At 39.6% G+C, this 23,982-nt stretch overlaps 1 protein-coding gene across 1 annotated transcript in view; it reads left to right on the top strand.

Moving 5' to 3' along the window:
• The first annotated feature begins 424 nt into the window (after positions 1-424).
• Positions 425-23,982, top strand: part of GALNT2 (polypeptide N-acetylgalactosaminyltransferase 2) — a 102,680-nt gene continuing 79,122 nt past the window's right edge. Inside the window, exon 1 of the mRNA XM_074896722.1 lies at positions 425-606. Within this exon, the coding sequence (XP_074752823.1) occupies positions 490-606 (117 nt within the window). The 5' untranslated portion in view covers positions 425-489. The remainder of the gene's footprint in view (positions 607-23,982) is intronic.

Here is a 23,982-nt window from a genome sequence, read left to right as displayed (position 1 = left end):
ACACACGGGGCGGCCCCGCCGCCTCAGGGAGGGGGCGCGGTTGCCCCCCCCGCCGCCCGGCCGTTGGCCGCGAGGCGCGGCTCCCGTCTCACGGGGCGGCGGCGGCGGCGCGCGCCCCTCCGGCAGCTGCTGGGGAGTGCGGCGGCCGCCAGCGGGGCCGGGCGGGCCGGGCCGGGCCGCCGCGGGGGGCGCGCAGCCCCCGGCCGGGGAGGGAGGCAGGGAGGGAGGGAGGCAGGGAGGGAGGGAGGCAGGGAGGCAGGGGGCGGCGGCCCGGCCGGCGGCCCGGCGTGCTGCAACCATGGCGACGCCGGTAGTCCCGCCCCGCCCCGCCCCGCCCCCCGCGGGGCCGAGCGGCGCGGGATTGGTCGGGGGGCGGGCGTTCGCCCTCTGCCCCCTGACCCTGCGCGGCGGCAGCGGCGGCGGCAGGAGCGGAGGCGGCGGCTGTTGCTGGCCGTTTCCTGGTGGCCTGGCGGCGGCGCGGGAGGGAGGATGCGGCGCAGGTCTCGGCTGCTGCTCTGCTTCGCCTTCCTCTGGGTGCTGGGCATCGCCTACTACATGTACTCGGGCGGCAGCGCCGCGCTGGCCGGCGGCGGCGGCGGGAGGAAGGTGAGAGCCCAGCCCGGAGCCCTGCGCGGGGCGGGCGGGGAAGGTGCGCCCGCTCCGTGCCCCGGCGGCGGGGCGGCTCGGGCCGGGCTGGGGGCGGCGCTGCCCGGCCCTCGGGGCGGGGGCAGGGGCGGCGGGGGGATCTCCTCACCCCCGCGGGGCGGGGAGGGGGGCGATCGCTTTCGGGCGGGGTGAAGCTCCCACGGGCTTCTCCTTCCTCCCGCCCGCCCGTTTCCCGGAGGCAGACGGCTTCTTTGTGGACTTCAGACCGGTTTCAGCCTCGTCACGTCGCTCCCTACCCAACTGCCGCCGGCCACGTCCCGGGCCGGGGGAAGTTGGTGTGGGAGGGGAGAGCGGGGCAGGCGGCCGGCGGGGCGGCGGGGCTGCGCTCCGGAGCGAGGGGGGGGGGCCCGCCTCGGCTCCGCTCCTCTGCGCTCCCCTCCCGGCACATAACGTCTGTCCCGTCAGCCCGTCCTTCCATCCTCCCTTCCCCCGCCGGCGCCGGAGTCGTTTGGGCTCGTGTTTCCACCAAGAGAATCCGAGCGAGGGTCCGAGCTGCGAATGCGTTTGCCCCTCTCTTTTCCCTCTCGGATGCACAGCGATTTCTTTTCTCCTTAGCGCTGCGCCTAAAAGATACCGTTTTCTGATGGGTTTTGCAGTATTTCAGGAAATAACTGGATTTGTCTCATTTCACGCCTGTGGTGTGGAAGGTCTGTCTCTTCCTTTTCTTTAACGGCTCAGTTACTAATGTTCAAGAAGTTGTCCTATGACGGTATAGGCGTAATTTTTCGTAACTCTGTCCATCAACTTATTAAGTACATTTTTAAATGTGTTGTAGTAATTTATTGATCAGGAAAATAGCTGGAAGTGCGTCATAGTTCATGCTTATGTCAATCAAAACAGGTTTTTGTGGCATGATGTGGGAAGTGGCAACTTTATCCACTAACTTTGTTTATAAAAATTAATTATGAATATGTGCCTTTTTTTTTTCCTTGTCAGTTCCCCCCCCCCCCTCCCCCAACTACAGACTAGCAAAGCCAAGAGCTTTTAGAAGCTGTTGTTTAAGCCTTATATTTTGGAATGGGAAAGGTGAAAAAGCATCTCATAATTGCATCATTTTTCAAAATAACCACCATACTCAGAAATGGGATGAGGGCAAGTGAGCAAAGTGTACTGCAGTTAAGCAGTGTTATTTGGTAATAAATGTCAGTCTCTTGTTAAATGAAAAGTAGCATTTCTTAAGTCTAGCAGTGTATAAGAGGAATATTTTTATGATGCAGTTTGGTTCGTCAGTGCATTCCTGGTAAAAATCTGCTGATCTCTGATTCCTATGGCAGGTCGTGGGAGCAAATACTTGCATGACTACTTACAAGATTACTTACATGAGCAAGGGTCTAGAGAATGAGTCGCTGCTCGTTGGTAATTGGCTCTCTGTTCTAAGGTGTCCTTAGAATGTTTTATCTTCTCACTGTAGTTTAGCAATGTGTGCAACAGCAACTTTTGACATATGGAAGTAAGTGTTAAGTGTGTATTGCTAAATACAAAGCTCTTGGTCCTTCAAAGTAGTTACAGTAGCAGAAGTAGATCAAACGTGATAAAAAGGAAGGCAATAGCCTAAAACCTTTCTTGAAGAACCACCAGAGTGCATTTAGAAAGTAAAAGCAATCTTATGCTTCTGCTGATGTATAATGGGATAAAGAAAAGCCATCAAGGCAAATATTTCTGCAAATAGGGAAATATATTTTTAACTCTTATGGTCTGTTTCATTTGGAGTTTCCAGACAGATTTGCAACTCTGTTCAGTTCATTTTTACTGCTGGGGAAACTGCAGTGTGGGGACAGTGATTTGCCCAAGGTCACCTAGAAGACTAGGTGAGAATAAACCAGGAAAGAAACCAGGTTTCTGAGTACGAATCTGGTACTTAATCTACTAGAACCTGCTGCTATGTTATGTTATTGATAGTAGTAGTTTTTATTATGGTTTAAGAGATCTATGATCCTGATACTTGCTTTGGTAATCTAATTTGTTACCACTCTGTGCAAAATTCAGTAAACCTTACTGGTCTGGGTAATTGGGAGAGTTTAGAAACGATAATTTAAAGAAAATGAGACACTTTATAGGCTGGAGCTGAAGCTCAGTGCTAGGTTTAAAAATGTGAAAGTTTAAAGTAAGGCCATGGTAAAGAAGAAAGTAGGTACTGTGACCACAAGAAACAAGTGGGGAAATTAACAATTATGTGTGGATTGGTGATTTAGGATTCTATTTTCTGTCAGTGAAGCGTAAAATTTAATCCTGGGCCTCAGAGTAGGTTAGCAAATGTAAGTAGAGGAAGATGTGTGTAATATAATAGCTTTTGAATCTCAATAAAAGGCTTATTAACTTAGTGTCAGACACCGGTGTAAAGCAAAAACACAAACTGTCTTAAACTTAGGAACAGAAACCCTGCTGTAGTAAATTTGTGGTGTGTATGGCTTCATGTAGTCCTTATTACTTGCCCACTATTTCAATATAATGGAAACAAAGTTGCTTACAGAAGAACATCACTTTTAATAAATTGAAGTCTCTGCCGTGTTCAGCCTATAAAATTACAAAAGCCGGGAGGGGATAGTTCTTCATTTGTGTAAGTAATTTGCATGTTAATTACAGATCTGGTTATACAAACAGAGTGGGGTTTTTTTTCCATAAGGATGATTTTTTTTTTTTTTTTTCCCGTACGTAGACCTAGTGTGTTATCCAGACATACTGGACTTGTTTGGTACAGCAGCCAGTCTCGTGATGTGGCCAACACCACCAATTCCCTTTATCTTCAGTGGAGTTGAAGGTGTTTGCCCTTTACCAGTGAGAGAAAAGAGTGATTTGATTTTTTTTTTTTTTCCTCCTTTCTTATTAGAGTAGTGACAGAGTGAATGTAAGCTTTTGCTTATTTTGGTTCCCCATTTACAACCTTTCTAATGAGATCTATGAAGCTATTTGGATGTTGTAGTGTGTGGTACAGCCTTGCCTAAGTTTTTGGCCCCTGGCAACAGTGGTGGAATGCACAGCCCTGTGGGCAGTGCTCTGGCGTGGTAGGAGATGAGCAGGCATGAAAGAGTCTAAAGCATACAAAGTAGAAGCTGTCTTATTGATAAATGTGTAAATAATAATAACAACAACAAAATAGGAAGGTGCAATGCTTCTCATTCTGGACCTAGGCATAAAAACTGTAGTAGAAAGAAATGACGTCTTCCACATCTGGAATTTAGGGTGTGACAATCTTTTTTTTTTTCCTCTTGAGAAGAAAAGGGTAGAGTTGAATCCTTTCATTCAAAATGTGCTTGGAGGGGGCAGAAATGTATTTTTTTTCTTTTTTTCTTTTTTCCTTCTTTCTTCCAGTAAGTCTCCAATTAAAATGATTGTAAGCTTGAGACAGCCATGGGTTCAGTTCACTACTTTTCCAGCCAGATCACTGGGTTATAAACTGGAAAGAGTGAGTCTGATTCACTTGTTTAAAGGTTAGAGAAACAGTTCCCAAAACAGAGGCTGTGACACAGAAGAAAGCAAGTTGCAAGTCGAATAGTTGTGAGACAGAAAAATGTGGGCTACTTCTGTGTTCACTTAGTGTGCTTTATATTAAAAAGCCTTTGGAGTGGAGACTGGAACTTCCCTTCTTTTTGTGGATGAATTTCCTAACCTGTAGCAACAGTAGTTCATGCTCTGTGTCTCAGACTTGCATAAAATGGAGCAGCTTCTGCAAGATGGTTAAGAAGCTTCTCATACCCTCCTAAGCCCAAGTCATCCTGATGATGTGATCCCCTCATAAGACTGGTGTGAATTTGAATTTATGTATTTGTCACACAGGTTCTGAGTTCTTTAACCGCTAAGCTCTTGCACAATAGAGTGACTGGATTGGAACAAAAAAACACCACAAAAACCTCAGCTAAAACCTCCAGCTGTTTTCTAAAGAACTTGCTCTTCTAGGCGTTAAGAAGTAGCCCTGTGTAACTGAGCCCTTCAGGCAGGACAGAGGAATGTCTGCATCTTGTTGAAAGGGCCAGATATTTCACTACTGTTAAGAGTGAATTCCTCCCAGGTGTACTTTGAAGGACACCTGGCAGCAGAAAGGGGATTTACCATTGAAAGTGAAGGCATCAAGAGAGACCTGCTAGGTTAAGCCGCAGCTGAGCCAAGGTTTGGAGCCTGCTGAATCTAGGTACCAGAATACTTACAAGCTTTTGCTTTTGTTGCCATGTGAAGAAGGTCAGTTGTTTTAAGTTGGACTTCTGTCCCTACTCACCCTGTCTTTGCTAGCTGGAGAAAGTGGCTAAAAGCAATCTTTCAGTAATGAGAGATGCAAAACTTTTGCCAGTGCTTCTTAAAATTAGAAACATCTTGCTTCATCAACTCTCCCCTCCCTGCCAGCCCCCCTTCCCCCCCCCCCCCCCCCCCAAATCCCAAACACCAAACAAAGAAACAAACCCCAACAAAACCAAACCCCAAAACGACCTTGAACTAGAAGCTTGTTACTCTCTTGGCTCACCAGATTTACTGGGTTTAATGGAATGAATTGGAGAAATCTAATTTATGGTTAGCTGAGCCACAAGGAGGCAGGCTTCTCCTGTAGAACTGGTGATCACCCTGTACATAGTGCTATTTTTCCTCTCCATATTCTGGTTTTGTTTGTTTTGTTTGGTTTTTTTTTTTAATTTATTTTGGAGCAGGCTTTTGGTAGATGGCTGCGATGAGATGGAACTTGTTGCGATGAAATAAATCCGAAGGTAAAAGGTGATGCTTTGTCTTAAGTACGTGACTGATTAAAAGTGACTTGATCACTTTGGGGAAAATGGGGGGAAAAAGAAGCAAGCTTTGTAACTTCTTTTCCTGCAAGGAGAAAACTTTAGAATAACTCCTTTCAGCATGTGCAAAACTTTCTTTTTCTCTTGCTTTTCTCCATTTTTGGAATCCCTGAACTATTTCAGTTACTGTTAAATGAGGCTCTTATTGCCATTACACATAATGACGTACATAGGAGAACAAGAGTGTTACATTTACTACAGATTTAGTGTACCTAAGTTTCTTTTTGAAGGTTTAAGTAGGAGGAAAAAGGAAATGTGTTTTAAGTTTAGGTGCAGTAACCTGTTTTTGTCAGAGGAGGAAACTGTGAGTGTAACTTCTTTTGACTGTTTTTCTCAAGGTGTGGGAAGGCAATTGGGCATCTTTTTGGAAGGGGGTTAAAAGGAGCCTCTACAATTCTGTTGTTTTCTTTCATCTGAGGAAGACACTGCCTGTTTTAATTGCTAAGTACTAAGTTTAGTTTGCTGCATCATTTTAAAATGTAACTTCAGTCCATTATATATGATGTGTCTTTTGATATCGTCAACTTCAGACAAGGGAAGATATCAAAGTTTTAAAAAGTCCAAATTACCATGTGTCCTTTCTGTGACATTCACTTCCTAGAAGGTGCAAGGAGATAGAAAAGGATGTTTCTCTGTATAGCAGGTAACAGTTTTTGCTAATAGAGGTTTTTCTTCTATACAAATCTATAATAAATGGGAAAGAAATTAAATGCCCAGGTACTTAAATAATAAAGCTGTCCTCTCACTAGAACGTAAACCTGTGTTTCTGAAGTTTGTTGTACATGTATGATTTCTTAATCTAACATATGTCATGTCACTTGACGAAATTACTATCATGGCAACTCAGTCACTTATTTCTGTGGATTACTTCAACTTTGAATGGGATGAAAAGACAGTCAAATGCAAATTTTGTGCAGTCCATTTAGGTCTGTGGTGGTATTGGACTCTTCCCTTTTTCTCCCCTGCTATTTGAGATGCTTCAATGGTTTGGGGTTTTTTATTTTTCCTGTTGATATGAAGGGGTAGTGAGAAATTAATTCTTAGCTAGAAGACTGTTGTATTGTCCCCTGCAACCTGTCAGGTTAGAAACTGATAACTCTGGCTTTGGTACAGATGCTATTGCTCTTGGATTACTGATAGCTATTTTGTTTCATAAACGGAGAAGAGGAGCAGGGCTGTAGTGATGACAGAAGGGGTTGGGGTAACAAGAATGACTTCTTCAGTAGTTTCATATGGAACAAGGCAGTTAACCAGCTTTTCCTCTAGTTCTTCCCTTTCATGTGGGTGTTGTAGTAGTTTGCTGTGCTTATCTGTGTTATTCCATTGCTCCTGTGGTTTGCTGCTTACTGTGATCTCCATGTACGAAGCTTATAAGTTGTAGTGATGTCTTTTGATATAATTTAAAAATTAAGTAGCGCACTAATGAAGCATGCCATATACTTTACCTGTTCTGTCTCGTCGGCCTTGTGTTTTGAGGTGTAATGCTAATAAATCCTAGTTGTTCTTTCTCTGTGTTCTAGATCCTTCCAAAAATATGACATGACAAGAGATATAATGGCACTTTTTTTTCTTGTTTAGAAAAGGCACAATATTACTTCATGTGAAGTAGAAGAATATTAAAGTTCCATCTCAGTGATGATTATCAAAATTAAATTGTCATCGCTTGGTTTATATTTTGTTTTTCTAGGTTGATCTAAAGACCATTTAAACATATGTTAGGGAACTTCAATCTCAATCTTCAAAATTCCATGATAATTCCACATTTTTTTCCCCTTAGAAATCCTAATTATTTTCCCCTCTTTTGTCTTGTCTGCTCTTTTGGTCCTTTTCTCTCCATTTACGATGTTATGTGGTATCCAAGTGCTTGTGTATAACTGATACTGTTTTGTTAAGATGATGGTAGGTCAAATGAGAGATGTGGTATAATCTGCTAGAAAGCCCCTCATCAATTGTACTACAGAATAGAAGAGACACGTTTATATTAGTACTGAGTGTCACAAGAGAGTAACCCTTGTTGCACGCCTGGAAACTGTTTAAAAAGAATAATTCCAGCAGACAGATTAGACAGGGTTTTTGGCTGGCTTCTTGGTAACTGCGTATAATTTATAAGTAATTTAACATACAGTACTTTTGGTTAACTTCAGTTTGCTTGAAAAGAAAACACTAGGACACAGTTGATCCTGTGAAACTCAGGTGATGACTGTAAGCTGCTCAAATGAAGTCAATGCAAATCATAAATATAAGCTTATATTTTTATTTAAGTTCAGTTGGGCCACTTAAATATTTTCTTAAATAACCTACTCATGGCAGTAGTTTAGCTATAGTGGTACAAATCAATATATAGCCAGGTGTTGTACAAATAGTTTTTCAACTCCCTGGCCATTGGTAACTTGTTACTAAATGTGATTTTTATTAGGACTTAGTGGAGAAGCTGTGTATTGCTAATGTGTTGGCAATACATTTGAATTCTAATAATGAATCTGCAGGAAGCAGTGAGACATTTGCTTTTTTTTTTTTTTCAGGAATATGGTGCTGAATGTCATTGCCCGAATATATCAGAGTAGTGTGGAAATGGAATATCATAGTGGGCGTTACAGAAGGAAACGCTAAGCAGGTTGCATTTATTGCCATCATGGAATGCAAAGTGGTGGTATCTTAAGCAATATAAATTTTAAAACCTGGTGCATTCTTTCATGCTGTTTTTGTTTTGAAATTGGTAGGTGCTCATCTTCTGCTTTTCCCTTTCATGTAAGCTTTCAAAGGAATAAGGGATGGATTCAGGAGGAAAGATTGAAGAAGAAAAAAAGTTACATGTCCACATCACAATATTTGTTTTATATGTTTTATAACTTTGAAGGGAAGTTAAAGGCATAGCATAAGATGGTCTAGATAACATAGAAACTGGACCATTTCATGTTCCCTGTGGTTCTGTAAGGTTCTTTCACAGAAAACTTCATATGGTAGATCTCTCCTGCTAAGTGGAAGTGAAGATATTTAAGTGTGGTGGGTTTTTTCTTCATTATTTGGAGAATGAATTAGTTTATGAAACCTGTATGTTACTGATGCATACTGAATACATGTTAACCTGTCATTCTCTTAAGTGTTTGTTTGCCAAGTAATCTTATCATGAATGAAGCAGTCCTGGACTATCTGTTGTGTCCTGTGGCAGTCATTAATTGCTAAGAAAGTAGAAAAAAAATCAGTATCTGCCTTCTTTCTGTAAACTGTGACTGATACATCTCCTGTTGGAATATAGTGTGTTTTAAACTTCCATGGTGCCTTTAAGGTTGGCCTTTTTTTTATTTTTCTCCTGGTTTGTATCAGCTTGACTGTCAAAGTTGTTTTTCTTCTGAGAAAACAAAGTAACTTGTTCTTATGATAGCCTTCCAGTGTAGCCTGTGCAAATTACTACCAACACTTTTCTTTCTCACTTGACTTCTAAATTGTTCATTTTTTCCCCACTATCCCATTTTTATACACTGCTTTTGTTAATTGCCCAGGGTACCCTTATTGTCATTTAAACAAGTTAAAATATGCTAGTTCAGATAGCTCCACCACCTGACAGAGCACATCTGTGTACAGGGACTATCCAGGCAGATGTTAGTTTTGAGCTCTGCTTATGAAATTCAAATGGAAATGGAGTAAGATAGTAAAAGAACAGAAAGTTTGAATTTTAGAGCATTCCATATATCCCCAAAAGCTGCTATGTAGTGCACATCAAAGGCAATAATTTGGATGTCTTCTTTATAACTGTGGTCTCTTATGGAAGAAAAGAGCCTATTGAAAAGGTTGCAGGTTCAGTTGTTAAATAGCTTTTCTGCAGTTGTAAAATTCAGATTATGCTGGGTTCAGGTGTTAGCAAAGTGCAGTAGACTGTCTGTACTGAGTAACAGATCTGCCTGAAACAAAAAATCTTGAGCCAAGGAAAGCTTATACAAAGAATTGGCACTGGGCTGATGCTATTGTCTACAGATTTGCGAAGAGCTATGACTTGATGAGGAGAAGATGTTTTTTCCTTGTATGAAGTTCCAAATGTTTAGCCACTCTGGAAGTAATCAGCACAGCTGAAGTTAGTTTTGGTTATTAAAATAAATTTGCTCTAACTGGCCTGTTCGTTTCGGGAGGGTCAATAAATATATGAGATTGTATATATTGGTATATGCTTTAGTGAGATGAAATGTTAAAGTTTTTTGTAGCTTGGCTTATCTTTTTCTTGCATCTCAAGTGAAATGGAAAAGTCTGTTGACTTGGTACACTTAAGTTCTCTTTAAGACTTTTGTAAGAAAAAGGAAAATTTCCTTCTCATTAATTACTTCATTTGGTAGCAAACTGCTACTGACTACCAGTGGGCCAGCCTATATACTTAACAGGCCATTATTCAGCCACTGGGAAATGTCCCTATCACAAAACCACTACTGTGGTAGGTGGACCTACCAAACATGTGGGGGTGATCGAATTACAGTATATATCTGCTGGAGTGCTTCACAAAATTAGCTTTGTGTGTGTTGTCCAGACAGTGTAATAAGTTCTTGTTACAGGTGGTGGCATGTCTCCTGCTCCAGTGGAATGCACCAGTCCCCCTGGTTATCATAGCAGACCATCCATCAACAGCAACCTTGCTCATTTTCTCCTGTGTTATCTATTTGGAGCAAATAGGGGGGTGTTCTTTAGTCCTCTGACTTGTGCTCTCACAACACAATGGGTTGCTTTGCCAACAGCCACTGACGTGAAGATGTGCTACGTCATTTAGCCTCAACAAATGGTGAACCGACTGTTCTACCATGTGGAATAGTTATCACCCATACACATTATGTTAGTGAATACTTTTTAAAGTTTTAATTAAGCAAATGTTCTGTTTTGTTCCACTGACACAACATCTAGCTTTCTTTCAGTGTTCTCTGTAGGTGCTGATAGTGAACAGGAGTTGTAGTAAGTGCTGTAAGGATCCTATTGAGAGCTGGAGCTTGAATCTTACTTGGTGCATGTTTAAGAACCATTCTTAACGCCTCTGTCTATCAAAGACAATGCCCCCACCCCATTTGCTAAGCTGTGTGCTTTCTGTTAATAAGCACTTGCAGGTCTTGATAGTTAAATAAAAGGGCATTTGGAGTCTGAAAGAAGTATTTCAACTAAAAGTAGTGGGCAGTGGCCTCACAAACAGCAGCATTTCTTTGCACCTTTAGGTTTTATATTTCAAGTTCATGTTCAGAAAGTGAAGGGGGAGAGACTTGGCTGCTTTGTACAGCAAAAAGAGCACATGAACATTTTTTGAGAACCTTTTTTTTTCCTTTATAGAAACATAAGTGCAGGTGTTGTTTAGCCTGGTAGATTTTTAGTGACAAGACTGAATTGAGTGGAATATTGATACCACCACTGAGGTAGTACAAGAGTTAGAAATGTGTTAAGACAAAGCTTACACTGATCAGAGGAGAAAAAAAAAAATTGAAGGACTTGTCTGCAGTGACTCTCAAGTTTGTGAGAGACTTAATAAGGATGCAGTACACAATTGTTCAGTTATTCCCAGTACTTTCTGAATATTCTGTAGCAAAAATAAGCAATGGATTGATCTTGATGTTCACTTCAGCCTAGACATAAAGTACCTGGCTTTATACACAGCAAAATCTATTTGCTTAAAAATCCATTTCAGTTACCTACTGAGATAAATAATGCGGATCATAGTGATACTCTAGGAAAAATACTTCTTGCATCCTGGGAACAATAGCTAGAAAATCAAGATGATAACATCAGTCTGCAATCATTTAATGTTCTCTCTCATGTGTGCTTGCAGTCCCAAGAGCCAGAAACTTAGGCAAAAATTGATTTTATACATGGTCTTGGAGTGTGACTTAAGGAATAATGAAAAATTAAAAATTTTTTTAATGGTTGCAAATGTTTCAAATTTGGCCATGATTGTGTCTTTATTTAGTGATCTGCCAAAGTAGTTGTGTGTGTTGTTTTTATTTTTTTTTTTAAATTAAGCATGTAGAAAATATTTTTGGCAGTTTCACGTAATACATTCACTAGGTTGTCTGTGTATAAGTTACCCTTTCCTTGATCCATTTGGTTGTTGTAAACATTATACGATAGTATCGGAAAGTCTGGTGAAAAGATACCACCACTTGTTCAGGACACTTTTGACAGTTGTTTGCATTATAGCATTGTCTAGAGTCCCGGTACTATTGTGCAAAAGATTGAATGGTCTTAACAAGTTATTTCTACACCATCAACTTAAAAAGGGTCTCCTTCCTAGTAGGATTTAGGTATCTCTGTGTGAATGTTAGCTATGGTCTTATGGTAGAAATTTTCATGTGATCATCTCCTAGCATGGCCTTTCACTCAAAACCAAACCTTTTTGTCTACATGTATCTCAACAAACTATATTAGATAATTGGCTTTTATGGATTAAACCTCAGTAATTGAATGGACTTAAAGAAATGATAATGTTCCAAGTTATACATCCTGTGGAAAAAATCTCAAGCTTTTCAAACTCTTCAGCACTGAAGTGTGATGGGACCACATGCTGCTAAGCTTACTAGAATGTGGGTCTGGATCTGATACGGTAGTCAAGCTATGCAGTGAACCACATCTAGTGTCTAATCTTAGTGTGGCTGATGTTGACGACTTATGAAACCTCCTGTTCATGCATGTTCAGTTTTGTTTAGAATTGTGGATCTCTAATGTTTATTTCCAAGAGCAGCTACAGCTCAGGTGCAGGCAATAGTTTGGATTTGTCATGGCATTTGTTCAGATTAACTGTGGTTGTGGCTGTTATTTCATAATGTTATTCCGGTTACTGAGAAGTTTCTAGTGACAGAACTGGATAAGTATGTAAGAAAACTGATGTAAAAACTTTCTTCTACTCGCTGAATGTTATCTATCCTGTAATGATTTTTTTTTAATATACAGAAATGTCCTTGGTGTCCAAAAGGTGTATTTAAAAAAAAAAAAAGGTGGTTTAGGGATGTTGTTCCACCAGTCTTGTAGTATAGGAATACTTTGGATGTTATAACCTGTGAATAATTTACAATGCTGGAACTGATTGATTTTTCGTTGTAAATTGCTTTGAAGATTTTTTTTTTAGTGAACTTTGATGTGTTGTGAAGACTTCTAGAACTATGTTAAGAAACATCCATTTCAATGCACCCAGTTTGTGATGAAAGCCAGTTCATAATGATGAATGAGCAAGGTGTTGGATGATAGTGGGTGTATGTACTTGATAGTCTTCCAAGATGTTATCTTCTTTTTTTAAAAGTTGTGACTAGTAGAACTTAAGGAGGAATTCTGTACTTAAGATGACAATTTCTATTAAAATAATCCATAGAAGCACTGAAAAAAGTTTGACTTGTTTGTGTATGCAAAGCAGCTAATAAATGTCTGTGGTTTGTTTCAATTGTTAATACTTTTCTCTTTGAGTGTTATATACCATCTTATTTTGAGTTTATCCCTAATTCCCCTTAGCTATATGACTGTGTCACTTTCCTCTTGTGCTGTCACATACTTTGTCAGAACATCATGGTATCTGGTGGATTTTTTTAAAACACTTTCTTACGTAAGGCAGGTTTCTCAGTAGAGATTCTATTTTATTATACAAATGAGGACAGATAAAACTGGTTGTATGTGTGGTTTTTTGTTCTTTTTGTTGTTTTTCAGTTTTTTTATAAACTAAAGACAGTGGCCTTTGTAGATACTGATACTTTGTTTGCTGCTGTTTCTCATACAATATTTGAATGAGTCTGACTTCCTCCTTTTTGCCTAGAAGTGTGAACCTGGCAGTGACGCAGTTAGTGAGTTGAAGGCGTTTGTCTGCTTTCGTCTTCTGTAGGTTAATGTGCTCCTTTTCCGGGAGGGAGGTGATAGAGAGGGAGCGTTAAACGATCAGTCCGGAAAATGTACTTTGACATAAGCATCTTATCAGAATAATTAAAAATACTTTTTTTCCCTAGCTTTTTGTGATCAGCTAGTGCTTGTGGATATCAGTTCTCTAACTCTGAATTTGTTTAGCTGGCTCTTTTGTCAGCTTGAAGGAAGAGTCTCCAATGGGAGAGTTTTTTTGAAAGTATGTCAGTATAACTGTTCTTCTGGCAACTGTGCGATGTTTTCATTTAGACTGTTCTCATGTTCTTATCGGCAGTAGGCTGTAGCAGCTGGGATGTCAGCATGTTTGCTTTCTTGTGACATGGTTTAGTCTTCTTTTTCAGATTTATCAGTTTAAGACAATAATTTTGTCGTATTTTTTTTTCCTGTATTTGAGTGGCCTTTTGCCATGATAGAAATAGTGAAGAAAGTGGCAGTGAGATGATAGGAAGTGTTAGTACAGGCTTCCCTTCTGGGTTTGGAAGTTCCAGCAGTTCTTGCATGCCTGAATGCTGTGTTTTTTGGGTTTTTTTTTTCCAATAGTTCAATGATCAAGCAGTCAATTCTCATCTTAGCTCTCTTTCTGAATTCTGGATTTTGCCAGGAAAACAAAGCTTTTCCCAGCTCTCCCAGTAAACAGCAGTGCTTGCCAGTTAATGCAATGACGTTAGCCTGAATAGAACTACTGTTGAGATTGGAATTGTCCCAATTGTACTGTTTGAACAGGTGGATAACATGGTATGGGCTGTATTTCTACTGTTCCTTTGGGTGCTGGCATGCCTAAGTATGTGGTCTTAATTTGTCCATGTTAACTTCTAAGATTAATCCCCTGAATGCTTTAGCCAAGACCGTTCTTGTTTGCTGTTGAAGAAAATGGTAATTACTGGCTCATGTCTAGTAAAATGCAGATGCCTTTTAGCATTTTATAGTGGGAGTAATTAGTCCCTACCATGATATTAGTAATCACAGGTTTTATGTTCACTTATCCTAGTATAATCTGTGTCACATGTAGCACCGTGTTTACTTGATTCCGCCTGTTTTTTCTGGAAGCAGTTCTAGTTCTTATGCCCATTCTGATAATAGAAGTGACTTGTAACATACACTGCCCGCCCTTTTACGCCTTTGAGGATTGAAGATGTACAGCACAAGCTGTATTAGTTCTATTTGTCCAGTTTCTGTGCTGTGCTCTTGGGTTTGCATTTGAATATCTAGCGGCTGTATCCTTTATATCTGAGGTGAAAAAAAGTACTGTGTAAATAAATTGTATGTTCTCTTTTTCCTGCAAGTACAAAAAGATACAGGTATTGACATGACAATATTCCTGCCATGGAATAAAGAATGTATGGTCAATACTTCTTGGGAAATCTGCTATCTAACCAGGAGCTTGTAAAGAGCAAGTTAGATGGTCACTTGATTATTTTCCATTTACTACAAGTTTTATGATCCTAGATTTAAGCATTAAACTATTGCATAGTGGTAGAATATGAAAAAAAGAGGTCAGTGTTTCTGTTTCAGCAGGTAACTTAAACCAGGAACTGGCTGCATCCATTTCTGATGCCCAAAACCAGTGCTTCCATGGAGGAAGAAGGCCTGCATGAATATATGTTAATAGTATCTGGCACACACCAACACACACTTCACTTGAGTTCAGCAACAGAAAAGGGAAAGGTAATGATATAGGCTGCCACTTTGGTTTAAAAGGCATAATATCTGTTGTATGTAATTTTATTCAGTCACCAACAAAGCATCCTGTGTTAGAAAAGGAAAAAAGGTTAGGTTAGGAAGATTAAGGGTAGGTCAAAAAGCAAAACAAAAAGTATGCTAAAGAAGCGTAGCCTCTTATTTCCCTTTTCTTTATCTCAGAAAATCATTGTGAACCCTAAGAATAAATGTGGTTTTTACTAATCTTACCATCAGTATAAAATGCAGCCTTGTATTACCTGCTCTCTGCATGAAATTCAAATCAGATAAACTGAAGGAAGTGCGGAGAGAATACCATGCTGTGGATGTTTTTTGGTTAACATTTATTTGTACTAATGGCAACAATATATAATTTTAGTTATCTATTAATTTAACTTAGCTTTGAGGTTTACGAAATAATAGTCTCTGTGCTAAGAATAACAATGAAGTTGAGCTTGTCAGTATATCTGTTTGCCAAGTTTACTTGTAGAAAAACCCAATTATTTCCCATTAAAAGCAAATATGAGTGGAAAGCTCTTTTCATGTTTATATTTTGTTATTTGGGCTGTTGTGTCCCTCTGCTTGACCATTTGGTGACTTCTTGACAGCTTGACTGATTTATTTATTTTTCAGTCATGTTTGGATTTCAATTATGACAATCGGGGTTTTTTTCATAGACTGTGTCAGCTGCCTTCAGATTTGCATTAGCAGAGAAGGAGGCTTCTAGAAACAGAAACCAGATCTGTCATGATACTACAGTGTCTTTTTTTGGCAGCTATAAAACATGCTGCATATATAGAGAAATATGTGGTGTAGGGCTGTACAAAACTAAGCAAAAAGAGACGACATAGTCATGGTGCTTCATCCTAAGATGACAGGTGATTTGGGTTGTAGCCACTGTTGGTGGGTACGTTTCAAAAATACTTTCAAGTCACAGTAATCAATAAAAATCTGAGTATTGTGTAGCCACAAACCACACTTCAAAAATCGCTGAAAAGTTTCAGCTAGGTGGGAGAACGCACCAGTGAAGTTAAAGCTTGACCTGTGGCAAAACTAAGGTACTGAACATTTTCTAAGGGAAGGGTCAGTTTACTCTGCAACTATCACTGCGACTCCAATTGTTGCAATGGTGAGTTTAGGTTATTTTTAAAGCTAGCATACATGTCTGAAAGCTAAAATTAAGCTGCTTTTTTTTTTTTTTTTTTTTTTTCCCCATTGATGGCTGTTTGGGAAATCGCAGTAATGTTTATCAGGTAGTAAATTAAGTTCTGGCAAGCATGGGACGCCTGTGACTCCTAACGTGTTCAGTGCCTCTTGGTAGTACAGAACAGTTGGCATTGAACTTGTTTTTCAGTCTTCCTTTCTTCTTCAAGGCCATTGCTCCTGCTAGTAAGTGGCACTGGTGCTAGAAATGTCAATGACTGTCAATGTTGTGTGATCTCAGCTTATTTCAAAATTATCAGAAGGTGTTTTGAGAGGAGATCTTCAATTATGAAAGGGAGGTGAAATTGCCAACTTAATTTTTTTTCCCTCGGGGTGGGTATCTACAAATTTTAACTTGTTTGCTATTTTACAATGTGGTTTTCAAACTCTGCTTCAATGGCAGGCTTGGGCTGTTCATTGAGAGAAGCTGTATTATTTCACAACTATGTTCATTTGCTAAGGCTCTGTTTTGCAGCTGTCGTCTTGGAGATGCACTCATTCTGAATGTGTTGCATGTTCAGCATTCCTCTCGGTCCACCTTTGTTATTTAAAACAAAACCTGTCTTGTCATGTTGCTGTAAAAGAAATTGAAATGGTGACTTCTACTATTGCAACAAGAAATAACAAGCAGCATTTTCCCAAAATATTTTTTCCACTTGAGGTAAGCATGCTATTTTACTTTAGAAATTGTCCGCATTGAGTGCAAGTGGAAAGTATTATGTCTTATAAATAAAAGCTAATTTAATTTGCTTGTGATATTTTTTATATTTATTTATTATCTTTAAGACTTCTTAAATATGTTGGAGCTTGTTTCTTTTGGAGGATGGCAAAATGTGTCCGATTTCCTCTTTCACATCACCATTTGTGCCTCAGTTTGACGCAACAGGGGTGTTGGAGCGTTCAGTTTTCTATATAAGGCTGCAGACCAGTACCTTGTTTTCTAGATCTCAGGTTACTAGGCAGTTGTAGTTAAACATGTTTTCCAAACCAGAGAAATGTTGACCTGAACTGTCACAGAGATAAGGACATTGTAATCATTTCCTCTTTAAAGAAATGATGAAGTAGTGTAAAATCCATGTGGACAGGGCATTTGTACTTTATTTTTGTCTATAAGAGGAAATGCACTGTTACTGAACTATCTGATGACATGATACTGTGACCATATGGTCACGATTAACGCGTATCTATGCTTAATTGAAAGTTTGACAGTCCTTTCTTTTTTTCCCCCTCTTGCTGTCCTCATTGTGTAGTGTTAACTAATAGGAATGAAATCTTAATATACACAATTATTTTCCTCCTTGAGAGTTACAGAAACTGATAACCTTTGGGAGACCAAGTAGCTCCTGGGAGTCCTTGAAGAAGCATGCTGTTCTTCATAACAAAGTCTTTCTTCTGCAGAGCCTGAACAGCATCTTCCCCATATAGTCATCATCATCAAAAAAAAAAAAAAAATCTTGATGCATAGCCAATGCTTGAAATTCAAGTAAGGTTTAGTAGTCTTTCTTTTAATCACTATATAGAAGTAGTACAGAGACTATGAAACTTACAAGTGAAAATTAATGCTCATTTTCAAGATGATACTGAAAAAAATCAGTTCCCTGTCAGAGGCTTAGTTCATTGCTCTACCAAGGAGCATAGTCAGCTCTGCCCCAGGAAGGGAGCTTTGATTTGGTTTGTAAAGATCAGCAAGTAAGTTCTCTGTACTGACTGGATTTCTTTGCATCTGGTAACTGTGTGTTGTCCCTCTGAATTTTTTTTTTATTTTGTTTTGTTTTCTCCCAGCTGCAAATAAGTAGCCATATAGTTTGTGACCTCACAAACTGTTTTTTCTGAGTATCTTCTTACAAAGTTATGATATTTTGTTCCAGGTTTGAAAGAATTTGGCTGCCAATGGGATTATTCTGGGTTATCTGCTTTACAGTAGTGCTTCTTCTGATGCAAGCCATACATGTAGGCACTGACTTAAAAGAAAATAGCGTTTTTGCCCGTGGAGTTTGTTTTTTTTTTTTTGTCACCAATGCAGACCAGTGCCCTTTGGGGAGGAAATTATGTCAAACATTGTCATAAACCAAGAATACTTTTTTCTCCCTCTTGCTTAGAGGATCCTCAAATTAGTGTGAAAGGGGGAAGTTTGGAAACAAAGAAAAATAACAGTTATTTTCCTGCTGGAGGAAAAGTGTGACACAATGCTGTGCTGATGGTAACCAGAGCCAGAGGAATATAATGGTCTTATAAAAAAAAAAGCGCAATTCTTCAGATTCAGAGTGTGTTGAGTGGTGGGAGGGTAGATGATAAAGCTTCAGTTTACTATGTCAAGCAATTTGATGTTTCAAACTGAACTTAGGTATGAATTTATATCAAAGATTTTGAATGAAGGTTAACTTCAAAATGTCTTTGTGAAGCCATCTTTAAAAACAGTTTCTGCCACATCTGACTTTGTTGTCATTGTGGGCTTTCTTTTTCCAAAGAAATCTGCTCTAGTAGCAGTCTTGGAGTCTGTGTTTTTGTGGCATGGCATATCTCCAAAGGCTTGAGAATTTGTTTTTGAAGAGTGGTGATGTAGCTATTTCTTTATTCTAGTTGCATACAAAATCAACCATGTTTGTTCTGTTCATTCTAATATATTCACTCCATAAAACAGATATAACCCTCAGCATTTTTTCTTGTAGCTTCCCTTGCATTTGTGACATTTTCAGTTGCTTGACTTGAACTGGTTTTCAAATACGGGAGTTTGTATTTACTGAGAGGGATATAGAACTTAACATTTCTGCTTTTCATGTCTAAGGTTTGTCCACAGCAGGTATTGATGACAAGAGTACAGTATGTGAAATGCAGAGAAATATGCTCTGTTGGTACAGATTATCAACAAAGATGTGTGGGTAGAAATTAACACAATGCAGAAACCCCCTCAAATTTCGCCACTGATAGTGAAGCTATATGTCAACAGCTAGATTCAGATGTTGAAACATTACTTGGTTATTATAAGTAGATGAGAGCAGCTTCTGGATTTTACAATTTTTAAATTTTATTTTAACATCTTTGACTTTAAGCTGTACCTTTGTTATACTTCTTCTCAGTGAAGCCACTATAAGCATTTGTCTGATGTAAGAAAAAAGCAATCCATTGAGTGGCTTTTTTTTTTAACAGCAACACACAGGAATTCTTGCCTGCCATGGCTCCCTCTATTCCATGTGGCTGCTCTTAAGGGTTTTTGTCAGTCTGGTGTGGTTTTCCAGTGAAAAGATCAATTTTTTCAAGCAGTCTTTCTTTCCAACTGCCATAATAGTAGTATTACCATACTCTTGAGTAGCTTGTTCTCTGATCACAAAGCAAGTCTTTTGAAGTTCTGTATGGGCACTTATCTGTCAAATGGATGAATAATTGGTCTCAGTCTGTGCAGAAAGCAAATAAACTGACATAATTATTTTGTTAAGAGCCAGATTTTATATGTGTCCAGTTCATTGTAATTACTGATTGACTACTTCAGTAATGGGCCACTTCTGCAGAAGGTGCATCTGGTAGCCTCAGACCACTGGTGGAATGGTCCTGAAGTTTTGGGAAATGGGACACTAATTGTCAAGCTGCTACAGACTCCAAAGACAATCATTCTGGAAAAAATGTCTGTAAAACCAAAGCTTTCTCATTCTGCACAAACTTTAATGGAAGCTTTTTATAAAGGAAAAAAGCAGGTTTTCCTTGCCTTATTTCAGAATTTAATTTCTCAAAAAATGCATGTTGAACATGGCATTGGTGCTCCTGTGCTTATTAAGTTGATGTTTTTCATAGTTTCAACTTGTTATGTTCTGAAGAATGTGCTTGGAAGGACTGATTAATTGTTCATGACTGTTGTGAGATAGAGTTTTTGCTATATTTAAATTTACTCAATATTGTCCTTTAAGTGGGTAAGAGCAGCTGTTTTTCAGTACAGGATGTATCTGAATTAAGTTTTTCTTTTGAGTGCCCATATACAGCCCTCAATATTGTTTTTTCACCACACCTCCGTCCTCTCTTATTTGAGGTAGATTGAATTGATTTCTTCTTAACAGATTTTTTTCTATACATTTTTGTGGCTTTTCCTGTGGAAGAGGGAGAACATGAGGAGAAGAAAGAGTCTGAAGAGGGGTTACTGAATTGAAAGGGAAGTCTGGTGTTGGACTCTAGATAATTTTCCCAGTGTACCTTGCTCAGATAACTGCATGACAGAATATATTTTTAACAGCAACTATGAAGTTCTCTTTAGTGGGTTAGAGAGGTTGCATTGTTGCAGATATTCTTATTAGCACAATTGTATTTTTTTAAATACAAGTAGTCAATTTCAAAATTCAAGGGCTGAATCTGTCAACTAGTACTGAAAGTATTTCAGTACATCTAAAAGTACAATGACTTTCCTCCTGGGCAATCTAGTTTTCCATTTTTCTCCTTCCTTTGGGGGCATTCAGTGTGATTGGTAGCATCTTGTGCTGTGTGTTTTAGTCTCTCTGGTTAGACTCCAAAGAGCAAGCCTATAAGCAACTTCACAAACCCTGTGATTTTGTATTATGTTGAAATCTCTCTTGCTTTGACTCTAAAAAGGTAGGTAGTAAAGAAGAAAGACTCACAGCCAGGCATACAAATACCCTTTCTTCTTTGGTTTTGCTGTATTGTACAGTAATAAGTATAGCCTATAAAAAGCATTCTGTTATTTTCTGAGCTCCTAATTCCTGTGAACATCCTTCTATTAATGTGACAATTTCCCATTCTTGTGTCTATGCTGGGATATGGATAGACTGTGAACAACTCCTTCCTTGTAGCTGCCAATGTCCTAGTGAGTGCCATTGAGAGAGGCTGTTGTAGATGGAAGTAAGTCAAAATGATTGCTGTTGCTTGCAAGTTTGTGGTTTTGGTGAGATCTTAGTGTCAAAAGGACTGTAGGATGAACCCAAGACTACAGTAGAGTGCAGAACTGCTGCAGCACCTTGGAAACACAACAGTGTGTTCATGTTGCAGTGGAGATTAGACCTGCTCTTCCTGGTCACAAATGACTGAGTACTGTCAGCCTTGGCTTTCTGAGGTGAGCAAGATATGTTTTACTGTTCTCCACCACATTAGGGTGGATTAAATAAGGGTTTTGGGGTGTGGCTTACATGGTTAGGAAGACTTGACTCTCTAGTCCATGATAAAAGACTGCATTTGCATAAGAGTAATGTAGAAAAAATACTTAGCAGCACAGAATGGAAAGGGATTCTGGAAGCAACAAGGATGTCTGAGAACTAGGCATTTTCGAGTCAAGCAAATGACTATAGCTCTTCATTCAGCTGTGCTCAGAGTGGTGGGTTAACCTTGGCTGGCCACGTGGTACCTATTGAGCTGCTCTATCGCTCTCCTCAACAGGACAAGGGGAGAAAATACGATGAAAAGCTTGTGGGTTGAGGTAAGGACAGGGAGATCTCTTAACAATTACTGTCATTGGCAAAATAGAGTCAATTTAAGGAAATTTATTGCTGGTTAATAACAGAGTAGGATAGTGAGAAATGGGAACAAAAACTGAAGCGACTTTCCCCCATGCCTCCCTTCTTAGGCTCAGCTTCACTCTTGATTCTTCTGCTGCCTCCCTTCCTTTTGTCATGTAGGAGTACTGTAAAACTCAGTAGTTTTTTTTAATTTTCTGCTTGTCCAGCTCTTAAGTGAGTGGAAACTCATGACATAGCTTAAAAATGTGAAAAGGTAGTAAGGCAAGAGTAGTCAGCAATTCCAGTGCACAGTTCATATTCACATTTATAGTGTAGTAAAATGTGCAAGCTTGTCCTGAACACAGGAACTATGACTGGGGACAAGGGGCTTATGTGTCATTAATAGCATGGCCACGGATCTCTGACAACTTGGTACGTTTTTATTGCAGATGGTATTGACATATGTCAAAATATGTAGATTGCTGAATGAAACAGCAGCGGTAATTAGAACACTGTGTGTGTTAAAACTAAACAGATATGTTCGCTCTTACATTTGGAGGAAATAAAAGTGCACAGGATAGCACCATTGATATAAAATAGTTACTAGTCTTGCTAGAGATCAAGTAAACGTGTGAGGCCTGTCATGTAATAACTGGGTTGTTAGACAACTGCAAGACAATATGGTAACTGGCCATGTCTCTACCTTGCCATGCTGTTAAAGTTTGGTTGCCTTACAGCATGTCACTAATGCTTGCATGGTTTTTCAAGAGTTTTGAGCCAGTGCTCTTTATAGACAAAAAAAATTCTGGTAAGGCAACGCATCATTTGGAAGTAAAGTAATAGAGAACAGGAAACTTTCTGTTTTACCTTTTGACTGTCAGTCTAACTAAAAGCAGTCTAGCTCAAGTGTGAGCTGACTGCTCTGGGCTTTTGCAGGAACTCGCTTTTAATCAGCTTATTAATGTTAATAGGCTTATGGGATCTCGGTTATTTTGTATCAATACTTAGGAAGAACAGATGATTTAGTGGGCAGTACTACTGGGCTTTACTGGGCAATACTACCCAGCAGTGTCTAGCAAAGCCCTATTATTTTTTTTTTTTATGCAACCCATAAAACAAAGAGGGAGGGAAGAAGAGTTGGAGAAGGGAGCAGGAAAGAAGCCCAAAAAAACCAGCTAGGGGTTGAAGAAGGGCAGAAGAAGGAAATATGAAAAGATGTATACCAAAGGGGTATCATTAACACAGCACAGGAGGAATAGTTTCTTTGCTTTAGGAGAAAAGAGTTGGCAGAGCACAGGGAGTGGGCACTGTAGAGCTGAAGGAGCAGATGGGTTTTAGTGAAAAGAGGGTAGATCATAGAATGAATTTAAGCATATTATTTTTGATCTTGTGCCTTTAAAGTGACAGTGGGTAGACAAAACACCTGTTCTTTATCATCACTTTTTAGGAAATGTAAATAAGCCTAAATGTTAATTCACGTATAAAACTTTACCTCAGCTTACTTATAAAATATTTCCTGGTGTTTGCTCCATACACAGATGGGGTATTTTGAGGAAAAACAAGGTTTTTGCAAAAACCCCTCTCCCAGTCCTCACAACCTACCATAATATGGGACAAGTTTAGGAGTTAGTTAACTTAGGAACAAATTAACTAATTTTGGTATTGGTATGTATGTAGTACTGATATAAGAAGTTGGTTGGGTTCATCTGTGTGGTGGGGAGGCCGTTTGCTATGTTTCACTGTGTTTCTAGGACTTCATATCCACTTTGCAGTTCTTGTGTAAGGAAAGTTTGCATTAGCACTCAGTCTTTGGAGTGCACTGCACTTGCATAGAGAACAAACTGTTAGAGGACCTTGCATCTTTGTTAAAAGCAGGGAGCTACAGGGGGTAGGACTTCAGCTTTGGTTTCACCAGGAGAGGGGATGCTTTGAGCATGCTTGGGCTGTGGCTTAATAAATGTTGCAGAACTCCAGATATAGACACAATACAAACTTGCACCAGGGCATACCCCTTTGATGTGCTAAATCATTCTTGTAGATGCAGCTGATGTGAGCCACATCTATTTCTTCACTGTTAATGTTTTCAACCTGTCATAATCTGCTTACTGAATGCTTAATTTGTAGAATCATAGAATTGTTTAGGTTGGAAAAGACCTGTTAAGATCATCAAGCCCAACTGTTAACCTAGCACTGTCAAGTCTACCACTAAACCGTGTCCCTAAGTACCACACCTACTCATCTTTTAAATACTTCCAGGGTTGGTGACTCCACCACTTCCCTGGGCAGCCTGTTCCAATGCTTGACAAACCTTACGGTGAAGAAATTTTCCTAATATTTGATCTAAACTTGCCCTGGCACAGCTTGAGGACATTTCCTCTTAT

This window comes from Athene noctua, chromosome 1 (genome assembly GCF_965140245.1).
Source record: "Athene noctua chromosome 1, bAthNoc1.hap1.1, whole genome shotgun sequence".
Classification (NCBI taxonomy): Eukaryota; Metazoa; Chordata; class Aves; order Strigiformes; family Strigidae; genus Athene; species Athene noctua.
Note: the sequence above shows the minus strand (reverse complement) of the source record. Positions and strands in the feature narration are given on the sequence as shown.